Here is a 24,473-nt window from a genome sequence, read left to right on the forward strand (position 1 = left end):
TATATCAAATGATTGATCACTATATAGAGAGTATATAACCACTTTTGTTTTTAGTGGGTTTCACCAGACAGGTGAGATATTTACCTTTAAAAATTAATATCCCAAAAAAATAACAATTCTTATAGGAGAAACGATTCTCCTACAGGAAATAAGGACAATCCTAAAGGATTTTCTAAGAATCCTTTAGGAATTATATTTCCCTACGGGAGAAAGCTATTTCCTGTAGAAAATTGATTCAGACAGGTAGTTTTTATCGTAGGAAATTAAAATTGCTCATAAGATTTTATCAAATCCTATTTGAATTGAAATTACAATAGGAAGTTCTTGTATTCCGAGAGGAAATTTCAAAATTTCTATAGGAATATCGCTTTTCCTATATGGGGAAAAATTATTTTCCTGTAGGAATACAGTTTTGAAAGGTAAATATCTCACCTGACAGCCGAGATACAATGATAACAAAGGTATTTGTAACCTTTATTATATGGCATTCTTGTATTATTTGATATATGCAGCTTAGACGGATACAAAACTGCAACCTTGGCTCTGGCATAATTATCTGGCACAATGTTTATAATAAAAAAAAAACCCACCAAACATGAATTTTACGAGTTTTATTGTTGTCTGTATTCTCGACTTCACAAAATATGAAGTTTAAAATGTTGATTTAAGAATTCAATTTTATATTGATAAAGAAATCTAGACAAAAAAAAAGAAAAAGGGTTTTATAGTCATTTCAATATCAATATGCTTTTATTTCTGAGGAACATATTGCAAAAATATTTGTACGGAATAAACTTCGTGGTCGCAGGAGTTTTAATGGTATGTTTACATAACCTCACTCAGAATCTAGCTTAAGACGGAACATGTAGACTGCAATTTATATTACTTCCAATGCGTCGATTTTTTTTAAAAAAAATGTATTTGCTTTTGAATTATATATATATGATATGATCCTTGCATTTTCTCTTTTTCCTGATTTGACGCGAGTCATTTCACCACGCTAATAAAAAAAATCACATAAAATCATGATTATAAAAAAATGCAACGCTTATGCAGTTAGTTTATGCATAATAGCATTTGATATCGTAATTAGATGACATTGTAGCTGGAAGGGTGGGTGATCATCCAATAATATTGCTTCAAGGTCGGGTAATATCGATTTGAATACAGATAACTGAAACAAGCATTGTAAATGAGAGACTGTTGTAACAACTTGATTATTGAATTATGATCACAATATTAGGGTAGGACTGTTCAATACTGTTACTCATAATTCGTTGTGGATTTAAAACCATCGTTGGTAAGATCAACGAAATCCATTAGATTCCACAAATGTCAGTCTACATGTGTTTCCTGGAGCTAGATTTAGACTGAGGTGGCGAACCACCAAAACTCTCGTCCCCACAACATTTATTCGATAACATTATTTCTGCAACATGGTCCAAAGAAATTTAAACATATTTATGTCGATATACCTATAATATATACAATTTCATTGTTCTATGACACAATATATTTCTCTATATGACCCGAACCCATTTTTTAATTATCATTTTAACTCCATATTTTGCTAGGTCGATATAGCAGATAGCAAAAAAACTGATCTATTACAACAAGGTGATTCAAATTAAGTAAACTCACCCCAATACAATGCAAAATATTTGCATAGATATAACGACATAATAGTTTATGCATGTATGCTGATAGACGACCATGTATAAGTTATAACACAGTAAAGGCCCCGATACGCTTCCGTACTTAGTATCTCATACGTACAACGGTTTTTTTATTTCGAAATGTAGAGAATTTTTATAATATTTTTACCCTTAATTTTTGTATAAGACTGCATTAATTAACTTATAAACCATGAAACTCAAAGTCTATAAACATATAAACGTTTTAGAACAGCTAAAAATAGTAAGAATAAAATTTGATTAATAAAACAAAAATCATAACTGTTGAATTTTAAACTAAGGAACGCCTAAATAAGAATTTTACTTGTTGCTTTATTGGCTTCTCCGATCAGAGTGGCCCACGGAGGGGACGCTATCCAAACGAAGATCCCCGGTTAAGATAATTTTATTTAATTGAAAATCAAGTTATCTATTTATCAACTGCCGTGATTTGATTAAGGGAGTATGGGACTCACGCCAAAGTAATTGAAAAATTATAAAACTTGGTTCAACGGATAGCACTGTATTTCCTCTAACAGAATTTTAAAAAAATTGATAGGTTAATATGTTTGTTCCCATGGTAACGGTACCCAAACATACCCTTGTTGGAAATGCTCCAGCTCATTGAAATACATCCTTTGCAACAGAAATGAAGCAATGCTACAAAGTTTTCAATTATTTGATTTCATTTTTCTTATATGCTATTCATAACACATTAACAGAAGAATGATTTTTTACAAAAAATTTTGTCAACGCCTCCTCAGTATTTTACAAACTGCAACCGAATTTCCTCTGCATAGTTCTAATTTGTTGCTTTTAGTGTTGACTTTCAATGCAAAATGATCAAAAAATATTATTTAATATAATTAAAAGTCTTATTTTTGAACGGAAATAAAATGTTCAAACGTTATGCTTTCATGGGAAAAGGAAAAAGTTCCTGGTGCTATAAGAATAATACTTAACAAAATCTCAAATAGATGACACTTAATTTGACCAAAAAAATTAACTATAAATATTAGGAAACCTAAAGAACGACTAATACCATATCAACACCTGAAATGTACACATGCAATCTAACAGCTAGAAGGAACTTAAACAAATAAATTCCATCTCCACATATTAGCAACGTATTAACTTGAACATTTGTAAAACCATTTTGCATCTCCTTCTTCTTATCTAACAAAGATGACATGGATAAAAACACCCTTTCTTGCGGGAAAGCAAGCTGTCTAAGCAAATCATTCAATTTCAATTAATCTAATGATTTAAAAAAATAATAGTTAGATGTATCTCATTAATAAAAAGATAAATCAAAATGACATTAATAGTAAAATTATGTACACAGTAGTCATTCGGTTATATCAAGTGTTTGTACAAGTTGTCATATTGCAAATTCATCTAAGAAATAGAATATTTCAGACAAAACAATATATTTACAATCTAATTGGTTTTTCCATTAAATTCAGTGATGTTTAAATGCCTCTAAATGCAACACCTATTCACTGCGTAGGAATTTACGAGTAATTTACATAAATAGTTCTCAAACAGTGATTTCTATGTTATCGGTTAAAAAAATGTATTTCATGAATGTTGCCAAAACGCAATGTTTTATAATCATTCAACAAAAAAGTTGACTTTATTGTTAAAAGCAACATTTCAAGAGCTATTTTTCATGGATTATATTTTCATGCTCGTCGATCTCATCTCAACAGTCTATGTGAAAACCAGTTTCAACCGGTTTTAAGTAACAGCTGTTCTTGCTGTTACTGATTCACTCCCTCCGTGATCTGCACTTTATATCGATTTATTTAAGTGAATAATTAAATTTTTCAGTAAGGGAATGTAAATATAAGCATTACATGATATACTTTTGACGTCGTCGTGTCAATAACTGCCGTCAGGTGAGCGGAAAATTATCATAACGCGCTAACGCGCGTTATTCAATTTGTCTGCTCACCTGACGGCAGTTATTGACACGACGACGTCAAAAATAAATCATTCAATGCTATAATAACTACTTGTACAAAAACTTCTTTAAATTGTTGTTCTATGTCAAAGCTTCCTAGAAAACAAAAAAGCAGGCTTTATAAATATGTAAATTTAAAAGAGGTTTATTTCGCAGTTATCAGGAGACTTGACGACATGATTACTCATAAAAATAACGATAAATCATAAAATATGTTTAAACAATGTATTTTATTATTATTTTTTTTTTAAACCATATCATTTTGTTGCTAAGATTAGCTGTGATTTGTATATTATTTTTTTCCTTTTAGATTCTGAGTGCTTCAAAATCAAAACAAAAATGAATACCACGCCCTATATGTCAGCCACTCCATTACAAAGAAGTGACAGCACTAAGATGACTAACTTAGATGAATCGTTGCATATCAGAAGCACGACTGATACCACTTCATACTCACAGTATAGTATTAACAACGGCAATGAAAATGGACGTACTGATTCAACAAGCGCAAACACATACTCTACGACATATCCACAGAGTGTTTCAAATCAGGATTGGTTCGTCATTATTACATAGTACGTATATATCTTTATGGATTTTTTTAGGGAAAAGGCACTGTACAAATAATAAGAAAAATGGTTTAATAGGAAAATTTCCGGACTTCCGGATTTCATACAGAATATTCCCTGGGATAATGTATTACTTTTATTTTTCTTGGATTTATATATATATATATATATATATATATATATATATATATATATATATATATATATATATATATATATATATATATATATATATAACACAAATCCTTATACTTTACCTTTTAAATTTGGATATTTTCCTGTATGTCTCATCATTTAAGGAAATGTCATAAATATAGAAAATGCAAAAAAATAAAATAATACAAAAATGTTTAGTTAGAATTAAGACTATTTACTCTAAGTATTGTTCATATATTGTTTGGGTTTTTTTTCTCATAAACTTAATTTCATTTCTACAAATTTTTTTTTCTACATTTTAGTGTCGGATTTGGAACTATTATTGCCATTATTGTTTCTGTTGCCGCCATGGTAATATTTGTCAGTTTACTTCAATGGAAAACAAGAAATCCTCGTCGGGTACAAATAATTTCTTTGTAGTTAAGAATTTTAACTTTTTAAATCTTTCGAGTTATACTGCTAGTTTCTACATGTACATATTAGGTTAAAATTATATAGATTTACTTGTAGAAGGTGGGAGTAATTCTTATCATAAATGTAAAAGTATTCATATGCTCATAATCACACTATGTGCAATCTGAATTTCCTTTACAATTACTTGTAAAATGTTGGAAGATTCACAACAAAACAATTGCTACCTCGAGATATATTTAACAACTGATTAGTTTTGGCATTTTACTGTCGTGTTTTATAACGAGTTATAATTTGTTGCGATACATGTAAAAGTATTGATATTCAACATTTGTTATCAATCAACCACTGTCTTTCATTTTTACATATATATGTAGTTTACAATGTTAGTTAGCATTGCTTTGTTAATAGTGACGTATAGAGTCGTGATGGATTCAACTTTGAATTAAAATCGGAAAAGTGAACTAGTACTTCTGTATATGCGAAGGAGAATAATTAGTACTGAATGTCAATTATACAAATAAATTAGAGATATTTTGATAAATCAAATGTTCAGTCTATCCAGATGAAGTGTATGTAATTATGTTCTTTAATTTTTGATATGTTGTGAGACAAATGACATTTGTAACATCATATTCAAGTATCAAAAGGAAATAAAGGAAATTTTAACAAATTTGTTTTTTTTTTAATTCGGCTACGAATCAAAAGCGGATTTCCTGTAAGAAGAAATCATAATACTTTATTAGATTTTACATGCGATAATGTCAATTGATTGTCAAATGCATCACATTTTTAAGGCAAAAATGCCAAGGAATCTATCACTTGCATTATTGTTTATATTCCTGGGATCTTTATTTCGTACAAGTGCTCCGAAACTGTGCGAGAGGTATGACTGTCTTAATTAAATCATTCTGCATTTTTCTTAAACACTGTATTTTTTCTAATTATGCAAGTGATAATGTATAGTGCATCAGACTGCGGCATTTAGCTTTGTATTCTTATACATGTATTTGGTTCTATAATATAGTCGGCTCTCGAGACAAACTATTTATTTTTTGTGACACCATTTTCTCTCATGATGGATAAAATTTATGATACTTTAGAATCCACTGTTAGAAGTTGGGTGAACTGATTGCTGTGTTTTATGTAGTTTTTTGTGATGGGCTGACCCGTGTTTCAGTGGTTGTTTTAACCTTGAACGATTAATAAAAAATTGTTTCAAACAAAACATACACGCCACATGAAAGCCATGTCACTATATATGATAAGAGTAATATGGTTCTGAAAACAGCTGAGGTCATTAGCCCAATAACGTACAGTACATCCTGTTATACAATCATGAAAAAGAATTGTGTACTACTGATGTAAATACAATTGTCTAGTATGAAGTGTGACATATATGTACATAATATTATAGCGAACATTTGTGTCCCTTATACGTGTCTAACCGAAAAAACAAATCAATTAAAGGAAAGACTTCAAAAATAGGAAATCCAATACAAATCTTCAAAGAAATTGAAATTCCAAAGATTGGGCTACATCTTAACAGCAAGAAAACTCAAAGGATCCATAAATAGCGATCTCTATACAGTATATTGAGCATTAAAACAAGTCCAAATGGGGTTCAAACGTACAAAACAGGACACTGGTGAACTTCATATAAAGCATAAAGTTCGACTTGTGCAAAATATGACCGATTTCTTACCCAATATTTGGTCATGATAGTTACGTGTAAACATTTAGGTTTCGAAATGATTAGATCAATAAATGAATAAAGATAATATTACGCACTCCTTCCAAACCTGTTTCTTTTGACTCTCCTAACAGTTGATGCAGTATTTAGAATGTGAACATGATTGCTTGTATCCTTTTCAATAAGGTGATTTCTATATTGGGGTAATTTCTATATTGGGGTTCCTTTAGTGGGTTTTTTTTTTTTACCAAAAGGGGTTTTCAAAAATTCTATATTTATAGTTTATATTGTATATTATGATATTTAGAAAATTACTTCCCATATACTTTTATTCAGACCAACCTCAAAATGACCAATATTCAAATACAATTCCATGTACCTGTAAAATCCCAAGATGTTCTCGGTTTAAAGCATTTTTGGTCAATAAGAACCATACTTCAGAATTCATATGGAATTATACTATCATCCACGTATGTTTTTAAGATTCGATATAAAATCAAGAACAATTGAATCAGCTTAAACAAAGTTATATAATTAATGGCTCAATTATGCTTTAACATTATTTGGCAGCAAAAGTGGACTTGTGTGTTGTGACGGATATTTCAGAGACCAAAGCACAGGAAAGTGTATAAGTAAGTTGTAGTCGTATGAATAGTACAGAAATTAAAATATATCTCCTTTACAATGCATCTTTCGTATGAAGATAGTTTGAAATTTAAAGACACGATATTAGAACCATTGTAACAAGACCTTGGAATTTCAGTAGAACGTAGCTATCTATTTCTTGCGTCAAAACAAGTAAAAAGTGACGCGTTTTCAAGCGAAATATGCGTAGTCATAAAATCAAAAGCTCAATAGTCATACAAATCTTGTTGATTTCAAAGAGCCATGTCTGAGTGGCCGACACTGATATAGACATGCCTACGTCACATTGCTGTTTGACACAACTACCCAAAGCCCAAGCTTTTGTTAAAATGGTTCTATCATGTCTTTATATAGGGGCTATTTAACCAAAAAGTGCATTTTTGGTGTTTTATGCAGGTGTGAAGGCAGCGATCATTGCAGATATTAAATACATATGTTAACCTATATAACCCTTCTCGGTTTCTTCTTTGAAACTACGAAGGTTATCTTATAACCAAATTTGGTGTGAAACGCCTGTATAGGCGGAAGGGAACTTTAATTTTGTAATTCATGACTTCAAACCCCCAGGAGCCTTAACTTCTTGGTTAAAAACAGAAAACATCCTGATTTGTACACAAAAACACTTTTTTCAGCTTATAGTTTTTCAAGTGGGCATGTTTCTATGTTTAACTTAACAAGCGAGATAAGGAGTCACCGTGTCTTTACAAAGTACTTACTATTATTGGGTTTTTTTTATTAATGATTTTGCCCGAAAACCAAAAATGATATTCTAAAAACAAGAGTGACTTTTTGTTTCTTATATTTCATAGGCTGTAAACCGGGATACTTCGATGTGAATTGTTCACAAAGGTGTTTTTACCCTACGTATGGGGTAAATTGCCAAGGAGAATGTTCGTGTCAGAAGAAATTTTGCAATTTTTCCTCTGGATGCAACATGGGTGATGTAACTATTGGTGAAACATTTCTTCCATAACGTTTTGTATCATAACAATTATAATTAAAATAATAATAATGATAATAATCATCATCGTCATTTTCATTATTCTGATTGAAAACAAACAAACACATAAACAAATGAGAGAGAGAGAGAGAGAGAGAGAGAGAGTATGTTTGTGTTTGAAAAAAAAGAAACTACATTAATTCGCATAACTTTCATCTGTCGTGATTATTGTTTTACAGTTAAATTAGCATCTTTAAAGGGAGGGGGGAAACAATCAGTATTTGACATTGACCCTGACTGCCTTTTCGGTATTAATTGGCCATAAACTGGATTATAGTAGTGTCGGACAGTCTGTTGACACCAGTCAAAGCTTAAAATATTGTTACCGCTAATAACAGAACTAATGTTTAATTCACATAATATTTTTGGTTGTAAATCCACTTAACAATATTTACTAATACGGTTGTCGCGGACGGATTCTCTAATACGGTTGTCGCGGACGGATTCTCTAATACGATTGTCGCGGACGGACGGATTCTCTAATACGATTGTCGCGGACGGACGGATTCTCTAATACGGTTGTCGCGGACGGATTCTCTAATACGGTTGTAGCGGACGGATTTATTAATACAGTTGTCGCAGATGGATTTCCTATACGGTTGTCGTGGACGGAGATAAAGGTTGGAATATACTCAGTACATGTCGAGTGACTGCTTTCAAAAGTGATACATTGTCTGATATAAGGATATATACTTGTAATAGATGTGCATGTTTTGCATTTTTGCCTGCCGTTGTATATTTTGATATTTACATTCTACTGTGTTTTCCCATTAAATTCTGTGATCTTTAAATGCCTATATTTACATTTTCCAGTGTCTTTGCCTGTGATAAAACTACGTATCGATTTTGTACTATATAACCTATAATACAAATGACGCCAAATCGAGGCGCCAGCGGAGTTTGCTTATTTATATTTAAATATTTTATCGTACGATGGATTAAAATTATATAAATATATGTAATAAGGAATCATTCTTTGAATATTATGAGATGATAATTTCGGTCGGGGTGTGATCAAATCTATCATAAAGCCCTTCGGCTTTATTTGATTTGATCACTTCCGACCGAAATTATCATCTCATAATACTCAAAGAATGATTCCTTATTCCTTATCTAAATGCAACAGCTAAGCACTGCGTATGAATTTACATAAGTAGTTTCCAAACATGGATTTCTATGTAAATCGGTTAAAAATATATTTCATACATGATGTCAAAACACCATGTTGTGCAATTATTCAACAAAAAAGTTGATTTTATTGTTATTAGCAAATTTTCATGGCAACTTATTTTTCATGGATTATTTTTTTCATTCTCATCGATCGCAAATAAAAGGTTTATTCCCACTTAGCCAGCATTCTGAAATTTTCAATTCCCACCTGGCCAACACTTTGATTTTCACACCTGAGTAATCAGGAGGCTATAGTCTGTTTTCACATGTTATGTATTTGTAATCAATTACCTGAGAATAGTTTGTTGAAAACAAATTCAAAAAGTAGCATTTATTTTGCCTATAAGATGATAATCAGAATAAATAAATAAAAATAACCATTTTTTTTCAAAAATATAGATCAGCAATTTTCTGCAAGATAATGACATCTGAAAAAAGAAGGTCAAAGCTGGTGTGATCTCTTCTGCTAGTTCCTCCAGGCTAGCGAAGATGTACACAATTTACAGTGGTAAAACAGGTCTGTAGATCAAGGTCTGAAAAAAATCGGATGGACGACATGGGTCCATCCGATTTTTTTAAGACCGGGGGCTACAGACTTGTAGCTAAAACCGACTCTGCTTTCAGGAGTATGGCCCCATCAGGGCTTTGCCTTGGTCCTTCATGAACTGTGGGCCTCAAGGCGACCACGATACCAATTTCTTTGACAAAAATTTAAGAACAGCACCCCCTCCAACCCCTATGTATTTTTTGTTTCCCTGTTTCAAATTTTTTTTGTCTTACATTTTGACGGCTTTTTTCATGATTTACCCAGAAGAGGAAGAAGATGCTTTGTTTTCTATTTATATAAGAATACTCGTAAATGATGGAATCAAACATCGTTGATCATTTAATATACTAGTGTAGAAAGTACGAGATACTGATGCAAATATACAATATTTGCACATATATTTTAACATTTAGAATTAAAAATATGTATGGTTCACACATGTACTATAATTCTTATGTAATAACACGATTCCTTCATGCTTTGTAAGTTTTAATCGAATTATAGGAGAAATCATAATTTTATGATTTGTTTGACATGTTCAATTCGTCTTTATCTTAATCCCAATAACTTTGTTTATTCCATATAACATTGACTGTCATTGCATTGTTTTTTGGGGAAAGCTTTTTTGCATGGGGTAGGTGGGGTTGGTGGTGAGTTTTTTTTTAAAATTTACAATTAATTAAAACATTATCAGCGGACTCTTCTCTACATTATCAATTTATTTAACAGTATAGAAGTTGAACTATTATATATAGTGTAGTTCAAAATAGAATTCCTGCATATATTGTACTTTTATTTTCAGGTGAGTAAAACTTCGAGATACTAGTATAAACAACTATTATCTCTCATGATGAATATTGCCATGGGTTTATATACAAGCCATCAATGTGTTAAATTTTTGTTCTGAAAAATATGATTATATAAATTGTGAATTATTTTTCTTATTACATTGGCATCATCGTCTGAACTTTCATAATCTGTACACAGCATGTTGTAAGTTTAGAATTCCGTAGTTATATATACTTTTATTGCAATTCATATTAGCCCAATCGCATGTTCACAAATTAAAATATTGCCTTCAATAATCTGTTGATTTCATTGTAGCATCATATTTTTAGTGCAAGAGTCGGCTATGGTGTAAACATTAAGATCTTTAAATGTTAAAGGGTCATGGTCACGATTATGGTCAAATTCTATTTTTCTGTTTTTGTTATTTACAGTGCTTTAGATATACATTTCTAATGATCCAATGTAATTTGAGAGTCAGTCATTAGTTTAGAGCTCACAATTCTTTGTTATGTGAACAAGGCTCGTGTCCTGTTTTTTTGTTTACATAGGTTCAATATACCAGTAAAAAAATCTTTCTCAGGCTGATTTGTCTAATTTCTTATTCATCTGAAACATAAATAAACAGTTCATAACGTTCTACACTTCATTTAAGGTCTAAAATTGGACTTTTCACTTTATTCACATTCAAAATGTAAACAAAAGCATTGTTTACAAAGTAAAGAATTGTGAGCTCTGTAACTCGCTTATAACTCAACAAATGACACTCAAACTTTGTTTGCGACAGTTATTATTAAAAATGCCTTACTTAAGCATTGTAAACATTAAAATCGAAAAAATAATTCAGTTTTGACCAAAATCGTGACCCTACCCCTTTAAATGACCGATTTATACATGTAGTCGCCGCATTGTTTAAAGGGACATGGTCACGATTTTGGTCAAATTCTATTTTCATGTTTTTATTATTTACAATGCTTTAGAAATGCATTCTAATGATCAAATAAAATTTGAGAGTCATTCGTAGAGTTATAAGCAAGATACAGGGCTCACAATTCTTTGTGATGTAAACGAGGCTCCCGGCACGGTACCCTGTTTTTGTTTACATCTATTAGGTTCAATTTACCAGTAAAAATCTTTTTCCAGCAAATTTGTCTATCTTTTTATTTTTATTTATTTTTATTTTAAGCATAAATAAACAGTTCCTAACTTTTAAGACATTCGTTTTAGGTTTAAAACTGAAAATTTTAAAATGTAAATAAACGCTTTGTTTATATAGCGAAGAATTTCAAGCTCTGTAACTCGCTTATAACTCAACAAATGACAATAAAATTTCGGTTGCCTATTAAAAATGCCTTTCTGAGGCATTGTAAATATCAAAATCGGAAAAATAATTTTTGACCAAAATCGTGACCATGCCCCTTTAAAATGGAATGCACCCCTCAAATTATATTTTAATGCATGAGTCGTTGAAGTAATTCTTCCCAAAAGCAGGTGATCACAATATTTTAGCCATAGTGTAGTGTTGTTTTATAGTGTATGTTACAAAGAAAAGGGTGTATGTAATGAAAATTTAACACCGAATTATGAATTAAGTTGCTGTAACACTTATTGACTTAAATAAAATTAAACTACATGTAATTTAATATTTTATGCATTTTTTCACATTCTATGGATGTGTATTTGTTGATAAACTTTTCAAGTTGTACTCAATATCTTGAAAACTCTCTGCTTGTTCAAGAATATAATACAGAGGCACTTTTATTTTATTACAGACACGATTAGCGGCATGCAGTACAAGAGGAAAAACGACCTTTGTATCTTTTTAAAACATTTTGTTCGTATTTTGTTTATATATATATATATATATATATATATATATATATATATATATATATATATATATATATATATATATATATATATATATATATATATATATATATATATATATATCATATGACAATCTTTAATCTTTATTTCGGTTTTGATGAGCATACTACAGAAAATCGACATGGGCCTATGCTGTCAAAATTTAATAAAGTCGGACTCGGGATTCAAATTTCAAAATGGCTGCCAATAAAACTGGTGAACATGTGGAGAGGAAATCAAAAACACTTTTTGTACGAAATTTGCCGTTTTCGGTCACAGATGAAAAATTCGAAGCATTATTCAGTGAAGTGGGGCCAGTCAGAACGTGTTTTGTTGTGAAAGATAAAGGTTAGATCGTGTAATATAATATTTAAAAAAAAGAAGAAGATTGTTTCGCCTTATTCTCTTTTGAGAAATAGACAAGCAAAGCCTACATCCACTTCTCTTCGCAAGCCCTCATATTTTGATTCTGGAAAAACTTGTAAATTTTGGAACCGAAGACGAAGACTCAAACCACCTGTTGGAGTAGACGAGTCATTTTCAGTCACCAGCTGCTTATTGCAGTGTGAATGATATTGCAACGCACTCTTGTTTCATTGCATTATTTTTATTGTGAAAGAAATTTATCAGTATTAGTAAAACATGTAATGTTGGTTATTATTACAGTGATAAGCTGACAAAGCTAATGCAAAATTACACGTGATAGTCATTTGGCTGTGCAGTTTACAAACTGATGTAATGTATATATTCCAGATTCTCAGAAGAGTAAAGGATTTGGCTATGTTACATATTCCATGTTGTAAGTATTTTATTGTTTACAGAATTACAGTATAATATTTTTTGCTTGGAATGTGAAAAGTAAGGGTATTTTTTATTGAGGCATGCAGACCTCTTTACTCTTATGATTTTCACTACATTATAAATATTAAGGAGGTTTGACTGGAAAATTGTACTCTATAATTGAACTTAAAAGTTATGTAAACTTTTGGAACTCTGCATATTAATGTACCAAACACAAACAGTTAATACAGTAGGACTTAAAGCTGTTTAGAAAAACAGCATTTGTTTTGCATTCATATATTTTGACATCCTTACAAAACAAAACAAACCCATACCTGTCAACTCTCCTGATTTTTTTGGGAGTCTACCGATTTTGAACCCATTCTACCTCTTGTCTACCGATAAATTTTTTACCCCCAATTTCTACCGATTTTTAAGAAATCCGGAATTTTTACCGATTTCGCTTTGAATAATACCATATTTCCTGTGAAAGAGAAGATGGCAGTTCATTGTTTATTGGTAGATACATGTTTATTGTTGCTGATACCAGGTAATCAACAAGGTGTCAACTGTGCTACCAGTGATTACTGGGATTGTAATTGCTTCCGATTCTCATTAGCAGAGTTTATTAACAGAGACAGGCATGCCAGATGTGGAAATTTTAGAAATACACATTAGAAAAATGACAACAGGATACCAGCTAGTGTCGAATAGACACTCTGCAGCAAAATATGACAATTAATATACTAATAAACGGCTTATAAAGGGAAATAAGTTTTGGAAATATGGCATTCCTTATTATAATCACGTACGAAGTTTTTAAGCATGGAAAATACACCACTAAAGCCAAAAAAGAAAAGATACATCTTAGTAAAATTGCTCAGTCTATGTGCTGTATCCCAAACAGCAAAGCGGATTGTGAGAGGGTGTAACTTCTCCCTTGTGAGAAAAATACAGACAGAACAAAGAGCTTCCATGGACAATCAGACACTATGTAGTCTTTTATGTGCTAAAATAAACTGTAAAGAGGAATGCCATCAAGTGAAACCTTCTAAGGACACTCTAAAACTGACTAAATCAGCAGCTAACAATTACAATAAAGAACATTAAAGTGTATCATTTGTTATTTTTTAGTTTTCAGTATGAACTAAAAGAACGCGCGATGACTTTTTACTATCAAAAAAGGTCGTCGCGCGTTTTCTCCCCCCAAAAATATTTGGAATGTTGACAGGTATGCAAACCTGACTTTATTTACAGTGAAGATGCCGAAGCAGCGGTATCAAAAATCATGTCACTTGATGGAAGGAGACTCTTTGTGCAATTTGCAAATAAAAAGAAAAAAGAGAAGAGGAAGCCAAAAATAAAGGTCGAAGAAAACACAGAGGAGGAATCGGATGAGGACAGTGATGAGGAGAAACCACCACAGTATCCTCGTATTGCTGAAGTTGAGGCACAAAGTAATTGTTGTAGATATTTTATATCATGTTTCGAGCATATGATAAGTTATGATTGTTGGAAGTCAGTTGTTGTCTGAACAAATTAAAACACAACATGCAATAAATTTGTTGTTCAATCATGATTCTGTGTGAAGAATTAATCGTGTTTAAAAAAAAAATCCTGAATGGGAGTCTTAACTGTTTATGTAAATTTTGATAAGAGAAATTGAAAAAAGGGTATGCAGTCACACCTGCTGTATGTGCATAATGTTAATCATAGGTATGGTTTTAGCCTACATAACATTGGAATTAATTGGAACTTTTGGCATTGTTTTTCAGGGACCCACAGTCAGCAGGAGTTGAAGTATCTTAGAGCTAAGACTCTGGTTATCCAAGGCTGGTCCTCTGATCACTCCCAGACAGACGTGGAGGATGTCATGGCAAAACTGTAAGAATCAATTACACTTGCTATTCCAATAAAACACATTAAACATGAATGATTTCTAAGTAATTCAAGAACATGTTACAATTTTTAGTACAAGATATACAGCAATATTGGAGGAAAAATCAACTAAAGAGAATTTCTAGAAGCTATTTGTAATTTTGTTGGTAGAATTTTTGTCTTTGATGATTTCAATGTTTCCTTTATGACTGTACTGATATTACTTGACTTAGGAATGTGAAGAACATTGCCAAGATCAAGTTTCCGGCCCCCGACCGACAGCCCCCCTGTGCATTGGTACGGTTCAAATCCATCAGAGACACGAACAGGGCACTCCGAAAGATAGATGGAAAGGAAGTCAAAGGTTGGTGTGCTTTGGAAATAGATAACGTATGAAAATATGTTGTATTTTTAGGAAGTTGTAAATGAATCAATTAGCAGTTGTATGCAGATAATTACAAACATTGTGCATTGTGGTTTGACTTTCAAATGCATGAAAAAATGGTTTGTATACATGTAAGATTTATGATATTGCAGCTCTGATACTGTAAATATATGTTGATGGCATTGGATACCATATAGAAAATTGTGTTTAATTTAGAATTTTACCAAATATCTTTAGAATACATGCACATGTATTTCTGATATTCTGATTATGTTTTTTTTTTCTTGTTAAAGGATGTACACTGAAGGCTTGTCAGCTCAGTAAGGAATCTGCTGTTCCTGTTACACCATCCAGTAAACCCAAGAACACAGCCAGGAAGGCCAGGCTTATAATCAGAAATCTCTCATTTAAGGTTAGAATCAAAGCCTTTTGTTTTTCTTGATTTTTTCCAATTCATTCTTAAAATAGAAGCTTTACTGCTTGAAAGACTTCAAAAGCTTTCATTTGTTGAGAAACTGCAGATGATAATACATGTACTGATCTGAGAGGGCATGTATATGTTGAATAGTATAATGAGTGGCTTTAGAATGCAGTCAGATTTCTAAAATTCTTTTTAAATGTATTTAAGAAATACATTTTGTCTATTGAAATTTGAAAATGTCAGTTGGTCTTCATTTAATTTCAGTGTTCTGAAGAGAAGTTGAAGGAAACCTTTGAAAAGTTTGGGGAAGTTACAGAAGTGCAAATTCCAAAATTGAAAAGTAAGTACATTATTTGTTTCCCTTGATAAAGTTTCATTGTAACCTGATTTATTGCTTGGATACATTTATTTATCAATTACTGCTCCATTTTCATGTTGTTTGAAAATATTTTTCTAGATGGAAAAGTGCAAGGGTTTGGAATTGTTCAGTTTAAGGAGGTAGACGATGCATCTAAGGCGATGGCAGAGATGAATGCAAAACCAATTTTAAGTATGTTTTATCTTCGCATACAAGTAGCTCAATAGTCCCTCAGCTGTATGTTGTCTTTGGTACAAATTTATATATACAAGTATATGAATACTATTAAGCATGTTTGTGTAAGCCTTGAAAAGTACTTCATGTTCAATATTCACAATAATTATTACTTGCAACATCTACATGTACATATGTATTTTCATTAAATGTGTATGTTTTTGAAAAGTATTCTTTCCTCGTGCATAATTACACTTAATGAATTCAGAGAGTACATATATTTTTATATATAGATCGCCCAGTAGCAGTGGATTGGACCATTCCTAAGGACAAGTATGAAGCAAAAATGTTTAAAACAAAGCGTGACAATGATCTCCAAGAGACAGATGAAAAGGAAGTGAATGGAGAAGGAAAACCAAACAAGAAAACATCTAAACCGGAAAATAGTGTCTCGAACCAGAAGAAAAAGATAAAGAGAGAAGAAAGCAGTGGGGAATCAGATTTGGGTGTGTGGTATATTAAAGAATTTTAAGAGAAAGGGAAATAATGATGAACATATTTAATTTAGGCCTTAGAATCAGAGATAATGCAATTAAACAGTTCATACATGCACATGTTATAAGGCAACTAAAATTTAAATTTGAATGAACACACAAATTTTTCATGAAATTTTTGAAGACAAAAATTCCAAGTTGGAAGTAAAATACTTAGCAAAAGATCAATGAATTACTGGATTTTCTTTAACAATACCACTGTCTGGCATTTTGATTAATTTTATTGACATTGAAGAGGAAGAAATTTCAGTAAAATTCCAGCCTGCATGCAGAGAATAATTAATGTGCACTCCTTCAAAGAGGAATAACTTTAACTACCTGTATTAAAATATTCAACTATTTAATTTGGATATTTTTTTCAAGAAGAAGAGAGTGAAAGTGAAGAGGATTCTGAAATGGAAGAAGTAAAGGGAGAAAACTCTGAGTCTGAAGAAGAGTCTGAAAATGAAGACTCAGATGATGATGATGATGATGACGATGAAAGTTCAGAGAGTGAGGATGACACACCTGCAAAGAAGGGCAAAAGTAGGACTTGATCATATTTGTCAAAACCGATTAGGTTTCTACTTAAGATGGAATAATTAAGATTAATGCAAACTTTGATGGCTCATTGTACATGAATATGGCAAATAGGATATTTGATTGACTCCAGCTACCTTTGATTACACATTCTTTACACATCCAAGAACTTGTTGCCTGTAATTGTGTCCTTTAAAATGATTTTTTTTATCCATCTCAGGAAATGTTCACCACAAAAACGATGTTGGGGAGGGCAGAACATTGTTTATACGGTAGATATTTTAGATTTTCAACAAGTCTGAATGAATCATTTTTTTTTTATTACATGTATGTCATGCATGCTTCCAGGACTCCCCAAAATATTCTTGAGTTTGAATTGATTTTGCAGAAATGTGCCATTTGACATCGATGAAGAGAGTTTAGAAGATGAATTTTCAGAGTATGGAAAAATTAACTATGTGAAGATAGTTGTCAATCCTAAAACAGGACAACCGAAAGGTAAAGTGAGAAATTTATTGTATACAGTTGAAATTCGATATCTCAAACACTGATATCTCGAATACAATGGATATGTCGAAGTGATTTATAAGTACAATGTACCAACCCCTTATATTTTAAGTATTTTACCCTTGCTATCTCGAATACTCGGATATCTCGAAGTTTTTTAACAGTCCCATCTAGTTCAAGATAACAAACTTTGACTATATTTATAAACACAGTCTCACTGCATTTTTCAGGCCCTCTAAAGAACGTTTGCTCCCTAACCCATGAATATAGATTTAGGATTCATTGGAGAATAGAAAACAGCTTTGATATTTGTTTATGCGTTTTAAAATTCTGTGGTTGTTGGAAAATTACAAAAGACCACATGGAGATTTCAAAAATGGAACGAATGCAGATGTGGTCTGTTAAATTCTAGGAGACTTAATGGATTTTAAACAAAAAAAATCTTTCCTTGATTTTGCAGGTTCAGAACAGAACAAATTTAGACTTTGTTTATAGACAACAATTATAATGTCATCCTTCTTTGGATAAAAATATTGCCCTCCACATTTAGTAGTTGTGGGCTATATTTCATCCCTCAGGGGCTAACGTCGCATATCATATCGCCCCAATTTTGTCACCATTTAATTTGCACATGAGTTGAGCTGTACCATATTGGTAGACATAATAGATGTCAGGTAAACCTCTATTACTACATGTTTTAGTAGGCATGGAATGAATTTAATTTAAATGACCCTAATTTTGTGTTGCTTTAAAGATTGATCTTTTGATTTCAGGTACAGCTTTTGTACAATTCAAGACTCAGAAAGAGGCAGAAAAATTCCGATCAGCGGCAGAGGACAATGATGTAGGTGTTAAATCTGTAGTATTATTTTTTTGTCATCGTAGTTTTTTGAATGCGGAAAAAATACATGATCTGAGTAGGGAAAAATCTATATTTCTTTACTGATTAACTTTTGTCAATGTTTACTTTATTCTGTTTCATGCTGTGTAAGAATAGATATATTCTCAAATTATTAATTATGTAAATAAAGGATAGAAACACATTTTTTAGTGTATACACAAGCATTTACATTTCAATAAATTTTCTTACAGAATAAATGAATAATGCAATGTCATTTATTATACATGTATTTTATGGTGTAGGTTACATGAATTTATAAATTACGGTAACTCCAACTTTGAGATCTCGGTAGATGATATTAGAAGGAAAGTCTCACCTTTTGTTACACAGTATTGTTATGGCACAAGGAAAGTTGTGTTCACTAAAGAAACAATATTTAACGGTATATTGACATGCAGAAGTTTAGATTTAACTGAATTTTAGTAGATTTAAGCACAGACAGTACTGTATCATCATGAATGAATCAGATACTTGGCTAGTGAAGATAGTACTGTATTAGTTTTAAAAAATTGAATGATGTGGTTTGATTTGATGATATAGACAAATTATAAATTGTCAATCAAACAGGAAGGAATAGTAATTGATGGAAGAAGACTGGTTGTCATGGAGGCATTAGACAGACAAAAGGCACAAGCACTGTCAGGTCAAAAAGAAAAGGTCAAAGAGGACAAGAGAAACCTTCACCTTGTGCGAGAAGGGAGTAAGTGGTAGCAAACATTGTAATGAGGAAAAATTCTGAAGGCTTCCTATTTGTTTGTGACTATTCCTTTTGATTTAATGTTATACACATTTAAACATATTTGCATTGAACTGGTTAGCGTATTGAAAGTAGTAAAGATACTTTACTTCTTTAATTAGTATGATAACTTTTAATATACTGGGGATTTTCAAACGGCTGTCATAAAACAATTCAACATAAACTCTACAATGCATAGTTGTAATTCCAGTCCCTATCATGCGTATGTATTTGGCCAATATGATTAAGTACATGATCTTGTTTGTAACCAATGGTACAATCAAATAAGAAGAGGGCAGTGAAAAAGTCAACCACATCAAGTCAATTCTTGAGTTTTAATATTGTGACATTTTTGTGTTGTAGTGATTCGTCCAGGAACGCAGTCAGCTGTAGGACTCTCCAAGGAAGACCTGCTCAAGAGGACAAAGGTGGTTATCAGAACATGAATATAGAATACTCTTTGATGGTGACTTGCAGAAATTATATTATTACAATGCAGGGGATACATGGAACTTGTTTTCAAAGCAGTTATGTGTTTAAGGACTGCGAACGATAGCATTGTCTAGCCGCCTAACTAAAAGTCATTTTTTGAAAGTTGTCTAATAAAAGTTATTTTTTTATAATAATGTAAACATTTATGTATATTTTCATTAAATATAAATGATTTGGTCAAACAAAGAGAGATAACTTTGTATTTTGGGTTAAAATAGCTCATTTCATTATAGAAAATTACGGAAAACAGAAATGCTTTTTAAAACATCTCCCCCCGTGAAACAGAAATTCCTTTTGAGGGGTTTTAATTATTGTTATTTAGCATATTTTTACCAAAGGGTTTGTTGTTTCATGGGGGGAACATATGTCTATAGACCGAAATACATTCCAAGAAAAGAATTTTGCTTTGTAAATTTTCGAAAAATAATTAACAGATATGAATTAAAATGAAATTTTACTTTAATATATATCGTAAATATGTTATTATTAAGTTTTTATGCACATATTGGCCGCTAAATAATATTTTCCTCACTCATAGAGACCGATTTCAATGAAATTTTTTTAAGACCCCGCGTTAACAAAACTTTTGTTTAAAAATAGATAATTTGATTACAAATTTTATTTTGATATAAATTGATTAGGATTTGATTATACTTTTTAGTCGGAAACTTAGTTTTTGAATATCTGACATAAATTCCGAAATATTTGGATGTAAAATGTAGGCGGGAAACGGGCGTTAGTGTTCGCAGTTCTTTCTGTGTTCGGATTTATTTGTACATGTATTAAAGAGCAAATAAGATAAATATTATAATGATTTTAGAACTAGTTAGCAAATTGCATATTTACTATGATAATTCATGTTGATTTAAAAGTATTTACTGGAAGTTTGACAATGACAGGAATTTTTTTATTTCAGCTGGAGAATGCAAAGCGGGCCAAGTTGAAGAACCCCAACATCTTTGTATCGACCACCCGTCTTAGTGTACACAACATTCCTACACAGGTGACGGACAACCAGCTTAAGACGATGTTCCTAAAGGCCGCCGACAGCAAAGCAGCAGTAATCACAGAGGTATGTAGAAAATAGTTTAAGTTACCTTTTATGAATAAATCAGTGGCTCTTGTATAGTTGTAGAATTATAAGGGTTCAAAGTGGCTTACTTTGTGTGGACTTCATTATACATATAACTTTGTACCTCTGAACCACGATTTTACATCTTTATTTATTTATTATGCATAAAAGCAAACTTTAACCTTGCAGTTCCATTTCTATGAACTTTGAATAAAATAGCAATCCTTTAGAATTGACCCTTTACAAAATTTACAAACAGTTATAACATGATAAGCCATGATGGCAGTGTTTATAATCATGCAAGTCAATTATGATCCAGCTGTATGCATTGATTGACAGTTCATACATGTAGTAAAGCATGATTAACGGACATTGTTAATATTTCATTTGACATTCTCCTTTGTATATGGGTACAGTATATACATGTAACTATATGATATTATTAACTGAAGACTTGAGCAAACCAAATGTATAAATTTCTTGCTTACAGTGTCGTATTATGCGGGATTCAGACGGAAACAATAAAAAGAAGCTGGGAAAGTCTCGAGGTTTCGCCTTTGTTAATTTCTCTTGTCATCAGCATGCCCTGAATGCTTTGAAAAACACCAACAGCAATGCAGACTTGTTTGGAGAGAATAAGGTAGAGTGTCCTACATATAAGAATTTTGTAGATTAATGGATTTATAGAAATTCAGATACTGAATTATCTTGCTCAATTTGTCATACCAGATAGAGATAGATGAGAAATTTTTTAACACAAACTATTTGGGCATGCTTGATTGCTGAAGGAAAAGGCTAAAAACAAACATTGAGATTTTTAAGGATTTGGGTAAAATTTCTCCATATCAGGTTTACTAACTTTTTCATCTTTGATAGTCATCATGTTGATCGATTTTCAAAAATTATTTTAGGAAAGATATTACATGTACATGCATGTGCAAAGACAGTTTTACCATTTTTTCCAAGCAACTGTTTCCTGCACTTGAATCTGATGATTCTCATCTATTCTAGACATTTCATTTTTATTCTTAACTTCTCTAATCCACATGCTTCATTTTGTAGAGATTGATAGTTGAATTTTCCCTGGAAAACAAAGCAGCATTAGAAGCGAAAGAAAAGCGCTTGGAAAGACATAAGGTATGTCTTTATTAGCTCTATGACTATATCATGGAAAGATTTTTATTATAAAAAATCTTTAATATGAACAAAATATGGTTTAAAGTATGATATGTTGTTTAAAAAAATATCATTGCAGGCACGTTTGGAGTCTTTGAAAAAAGCAAAAGAAAAGAAGTCTCCCACAGAATCAACAGAGGAATCGAAGTCGAAGAAGAAGCAGAAATCCCAAGGTTCAAAGATCGTGGACAAGTTTATAGGATCTCTCCCTGTCAAGGAGGATGTTAAGAAACTACCTAAGGGTCTTCCCTCCCACTGGGGGCCCAAAGTCCGACACAAACCTCGACCAGCCGTGACTACGACCAACAAAAAGTCCAAGAATCAGCCGGCCAAACGGAAATGGGAGGAGCCAAAGAATGCATCTGGACAACAGGTGAGGTATAGGGGTCAAAATGGTGGTAGACATGCAAAAAAAGGATAATTTTCCTCAAAATGTGTATACTAGGAGAGTAAAGCAATAACACAGAGAAGAAGCTCCAACTGCTTGCCAGAACTGCTTACATCTTTGTAGACAGATTTTCACATATGTAAACCTTTTTTTCTGAACAGGGCTCTCATATTGAGAGTTAAAATATTAGGACTATTACTGAGACTGGATTTAATGTAGGAACTCCAAGGGAAAATTTTATTGAGTCAAGCAATTTTTAAACAAATGAAACCCATTTAAAAGTTTTATTTCTCTTCTGAAATGTGCAATCAAACAATGGCTCATGTTACAATGGTACAACTTTTTTGAGATTTTTAAAATAATTTAACTGAGAAAAAACTACTGCATATATTTAAAAAAATTACATGTATTTATTTTATTACCCTTCATTTAGGTGAAAACAACGAAACCCAAGAAAAGGAAAACAGATAGTGTGGATGACTTTGATAGACTGGTCAACAAGTATAAACAGAATATGTTGACCAAGTCAGACAAATCCAAATGGTTCGACCGGTGATGTGCAGTGGAGGATTTATGGGGAAGTTTGCATTCTATTTCATGGAAGGGGGTTCTAAAAGGACATTTACTCTTGATTTTAATGGAGGGTTTTTTGTGATTAATCCCATGTATGTTCCAATGGTCATGCAAAATGAAAAATTTAAAACTGAGACAATGTCTGTGCAATGTTGATTACATTAATACATGTATGTTCATAGTTTATTCATTGTGTTGAACATGTATTTATGTAAAATTGATAATTATTATAAACTTTAAATTGAACAGGTTGGGAAAAGATCATACATGATCATGAAAAAGTGGTATTAAAATGTGACAAGCAAATACTCTTTTTTGTCATTCTTCGTTGAAATAAGGAGGCGGATGATTTGACATCTTTAACCCTAGAATGACTTAATACATCATAACGTTATATTTTTATGCCGCTTTTAATGAGGTATGGAGAGTACTATTTTTATCTACATGTATTTCTCCGTCTATCAGACAGTTAATCCCATTCTTGTAAATGCAATATGTCTTACACAGGCAGTTTTGCATACGAAATTCATGTCAAAAGAGCACTAACAAATTTCTCGTGCAATTTTTCACATGATGCTCAAGTGTAAGTTTCATGTTATTTTCTTTCACGTGAATTGGGCACAAATGGACCAGTAAAATACTGAACAAGGTTTCAGGAATCATACCCTGTATATATATACATGTATATATCGGCATATTTCAGGAGTCCTATAAAATGACAGAGACCAATATAATAGGGTTCATTGGAGTCATTCTTGTTGCCAAGACTCTCCGTAATCATAAATGTCATCTTAGTGTTGGATCTTTTAGGATGAAATCTAACAACCAGGAAAATCATATTTTTCAACATCAATATAAGAAGACTTTACGAAATCTAATCAACCAAGTATCATCGATGTTATTGAAATATAATTTAAAAAATGCCTAACAACGCGAAATGGACAATTAAAATGCCTTTAGCTGAATTCACGTAGCTAAATAAATAATACATTGATGCTGATGTCAGACTCGTATTCGATTTGAGTCTGACACCATCATGATTATTTCGTGCAGTCCATGATATTTCTTAGTCGG

The 24,473-nt window shown here is 31.8% G+C and overlaps 1 protein-coding gene and 2 long non-coding RNA genes across 4 annotated transcripts in view; all 3 read left to right on the forward strand.

Moving 5' to 3' along the window:
• The window catches only part of LOC117691271 (uncharacterized), a 29,410-nt gene extending 24,075 nt beyond the window's left edge, over window positions 1-5,335 (forward strand). The window contains exons 5-6 of the long non-coding RNA XR_010709301.1: window positions 3,950-4,214; window positions 4,667-5,335. This is a non-coding gene — a long non-coding RNA (uncharacterized lncRNA). The remainder of the gene's footprint in view (window positions 1-3,949; window positions 4,215-4,666) is intronic.
• Window positions 5,336-5,527: 192 nt separating this feature from the next.
• LOC117691787 (uncharacterized) lies at window positions 5,528-8,086 on the forward strand. The gene is made up of 3 exons (XR_010709040.1): window positions 5,528-5,661; window positions 7,039-7,100; window positions 7,923-8,086. It is a non-coding gene; the product is annotated as an uncharacterized lncRNA (long non-coding RNA).
• Window positions 8,087-12,662: 4,576 nt separating this feature from the next.
• Window positions 12,663-23,707, forward strand: LOC105318560 (RNA-binding protein 28). Of its 2 annotated transcripts, none has more exons than XM_066071209.1 (20): window positions 12,663-12,833; window positions 13,239-13,284; window positions 14,523-14,722; window positions 15,041-15,149; window positions 15,377-15,507; window positions 15,822-15,940; window positions 16,214-16,289; window positions 16,407-16,499; window positions 16,775-16,987; window positions 17,399-17,560; window positions 17,775-17,826; window positions 17,943-18,052; window positions 18,835-18,905; window positions 19,530-19,662; window positions 20,062-20,126; window positions 21,107-21,262; window positions 21,753-21,902; window positions 22,325-22,399; window positions 22,518-22,811; window positions 23,260-23,707. In XM_066071209.1, exons 1-20 carry the CDS (start codon window positions 12,683-12,685, stop codon window positions 23,380-23,382), a joined length of 2,529 nt encoding a protein of 842 aa, XP_065927281.1. In that variant the 5' UTR covers window positions 12,663-12,682; the 3' UTR covers window positions 23,383-23,707. The 2 variants fall into 2 exon arrangements, with proteins under 2 accessions (XP_065927281.1, XP_065927282.1); XM_066071210.1 differs by having other exon boundaries at window positions 17,402-17,560.
• The last annotated feature ends 766 nt before the right edge of the window (window positions 23,708-24,473 follow it).

The sequence above is a fragment of the Magallana gigas genome, chromosome 9 (genome assembly GCF_963853765.1).
Source record: "Magallana gigas chromosome 9, xbMagGiga1.1, whole genome shotgun sequence".
Classification (NCBI taxonomy): domain Eukaryota; kingdom Metazoa; phylum Mollusca; class Bivalvia; order Ostreida; family Ostreidae; genus Magallana; species Magallana gigas.

Excerpts from the sequence above, each read along its gene's own strand:
- LOC105318560 (XM_066071209.1), top strand. The coding sequence starts at position 12,683 with ATGGCTGCCAATAAAACTGGTGAACATGTGGAGAGGAAATCAAAAACA. Across the intron at positions 15,941-16,213 it reads TCAGAAATCTCTCATTTAAG|TGTTCTGAAGAGAAGTTGAA; the intron begins GTTAGAATCAAA and ends ATTTAATTTCAG. Across the intron at positions 22,400-22,517 it reads AGCGCTTGGAAAGACATAAG|GCACGTTTGGAGTCTTTGAA; the intron begins GTATGTCTTTAT and ends ATATCATTGCAG.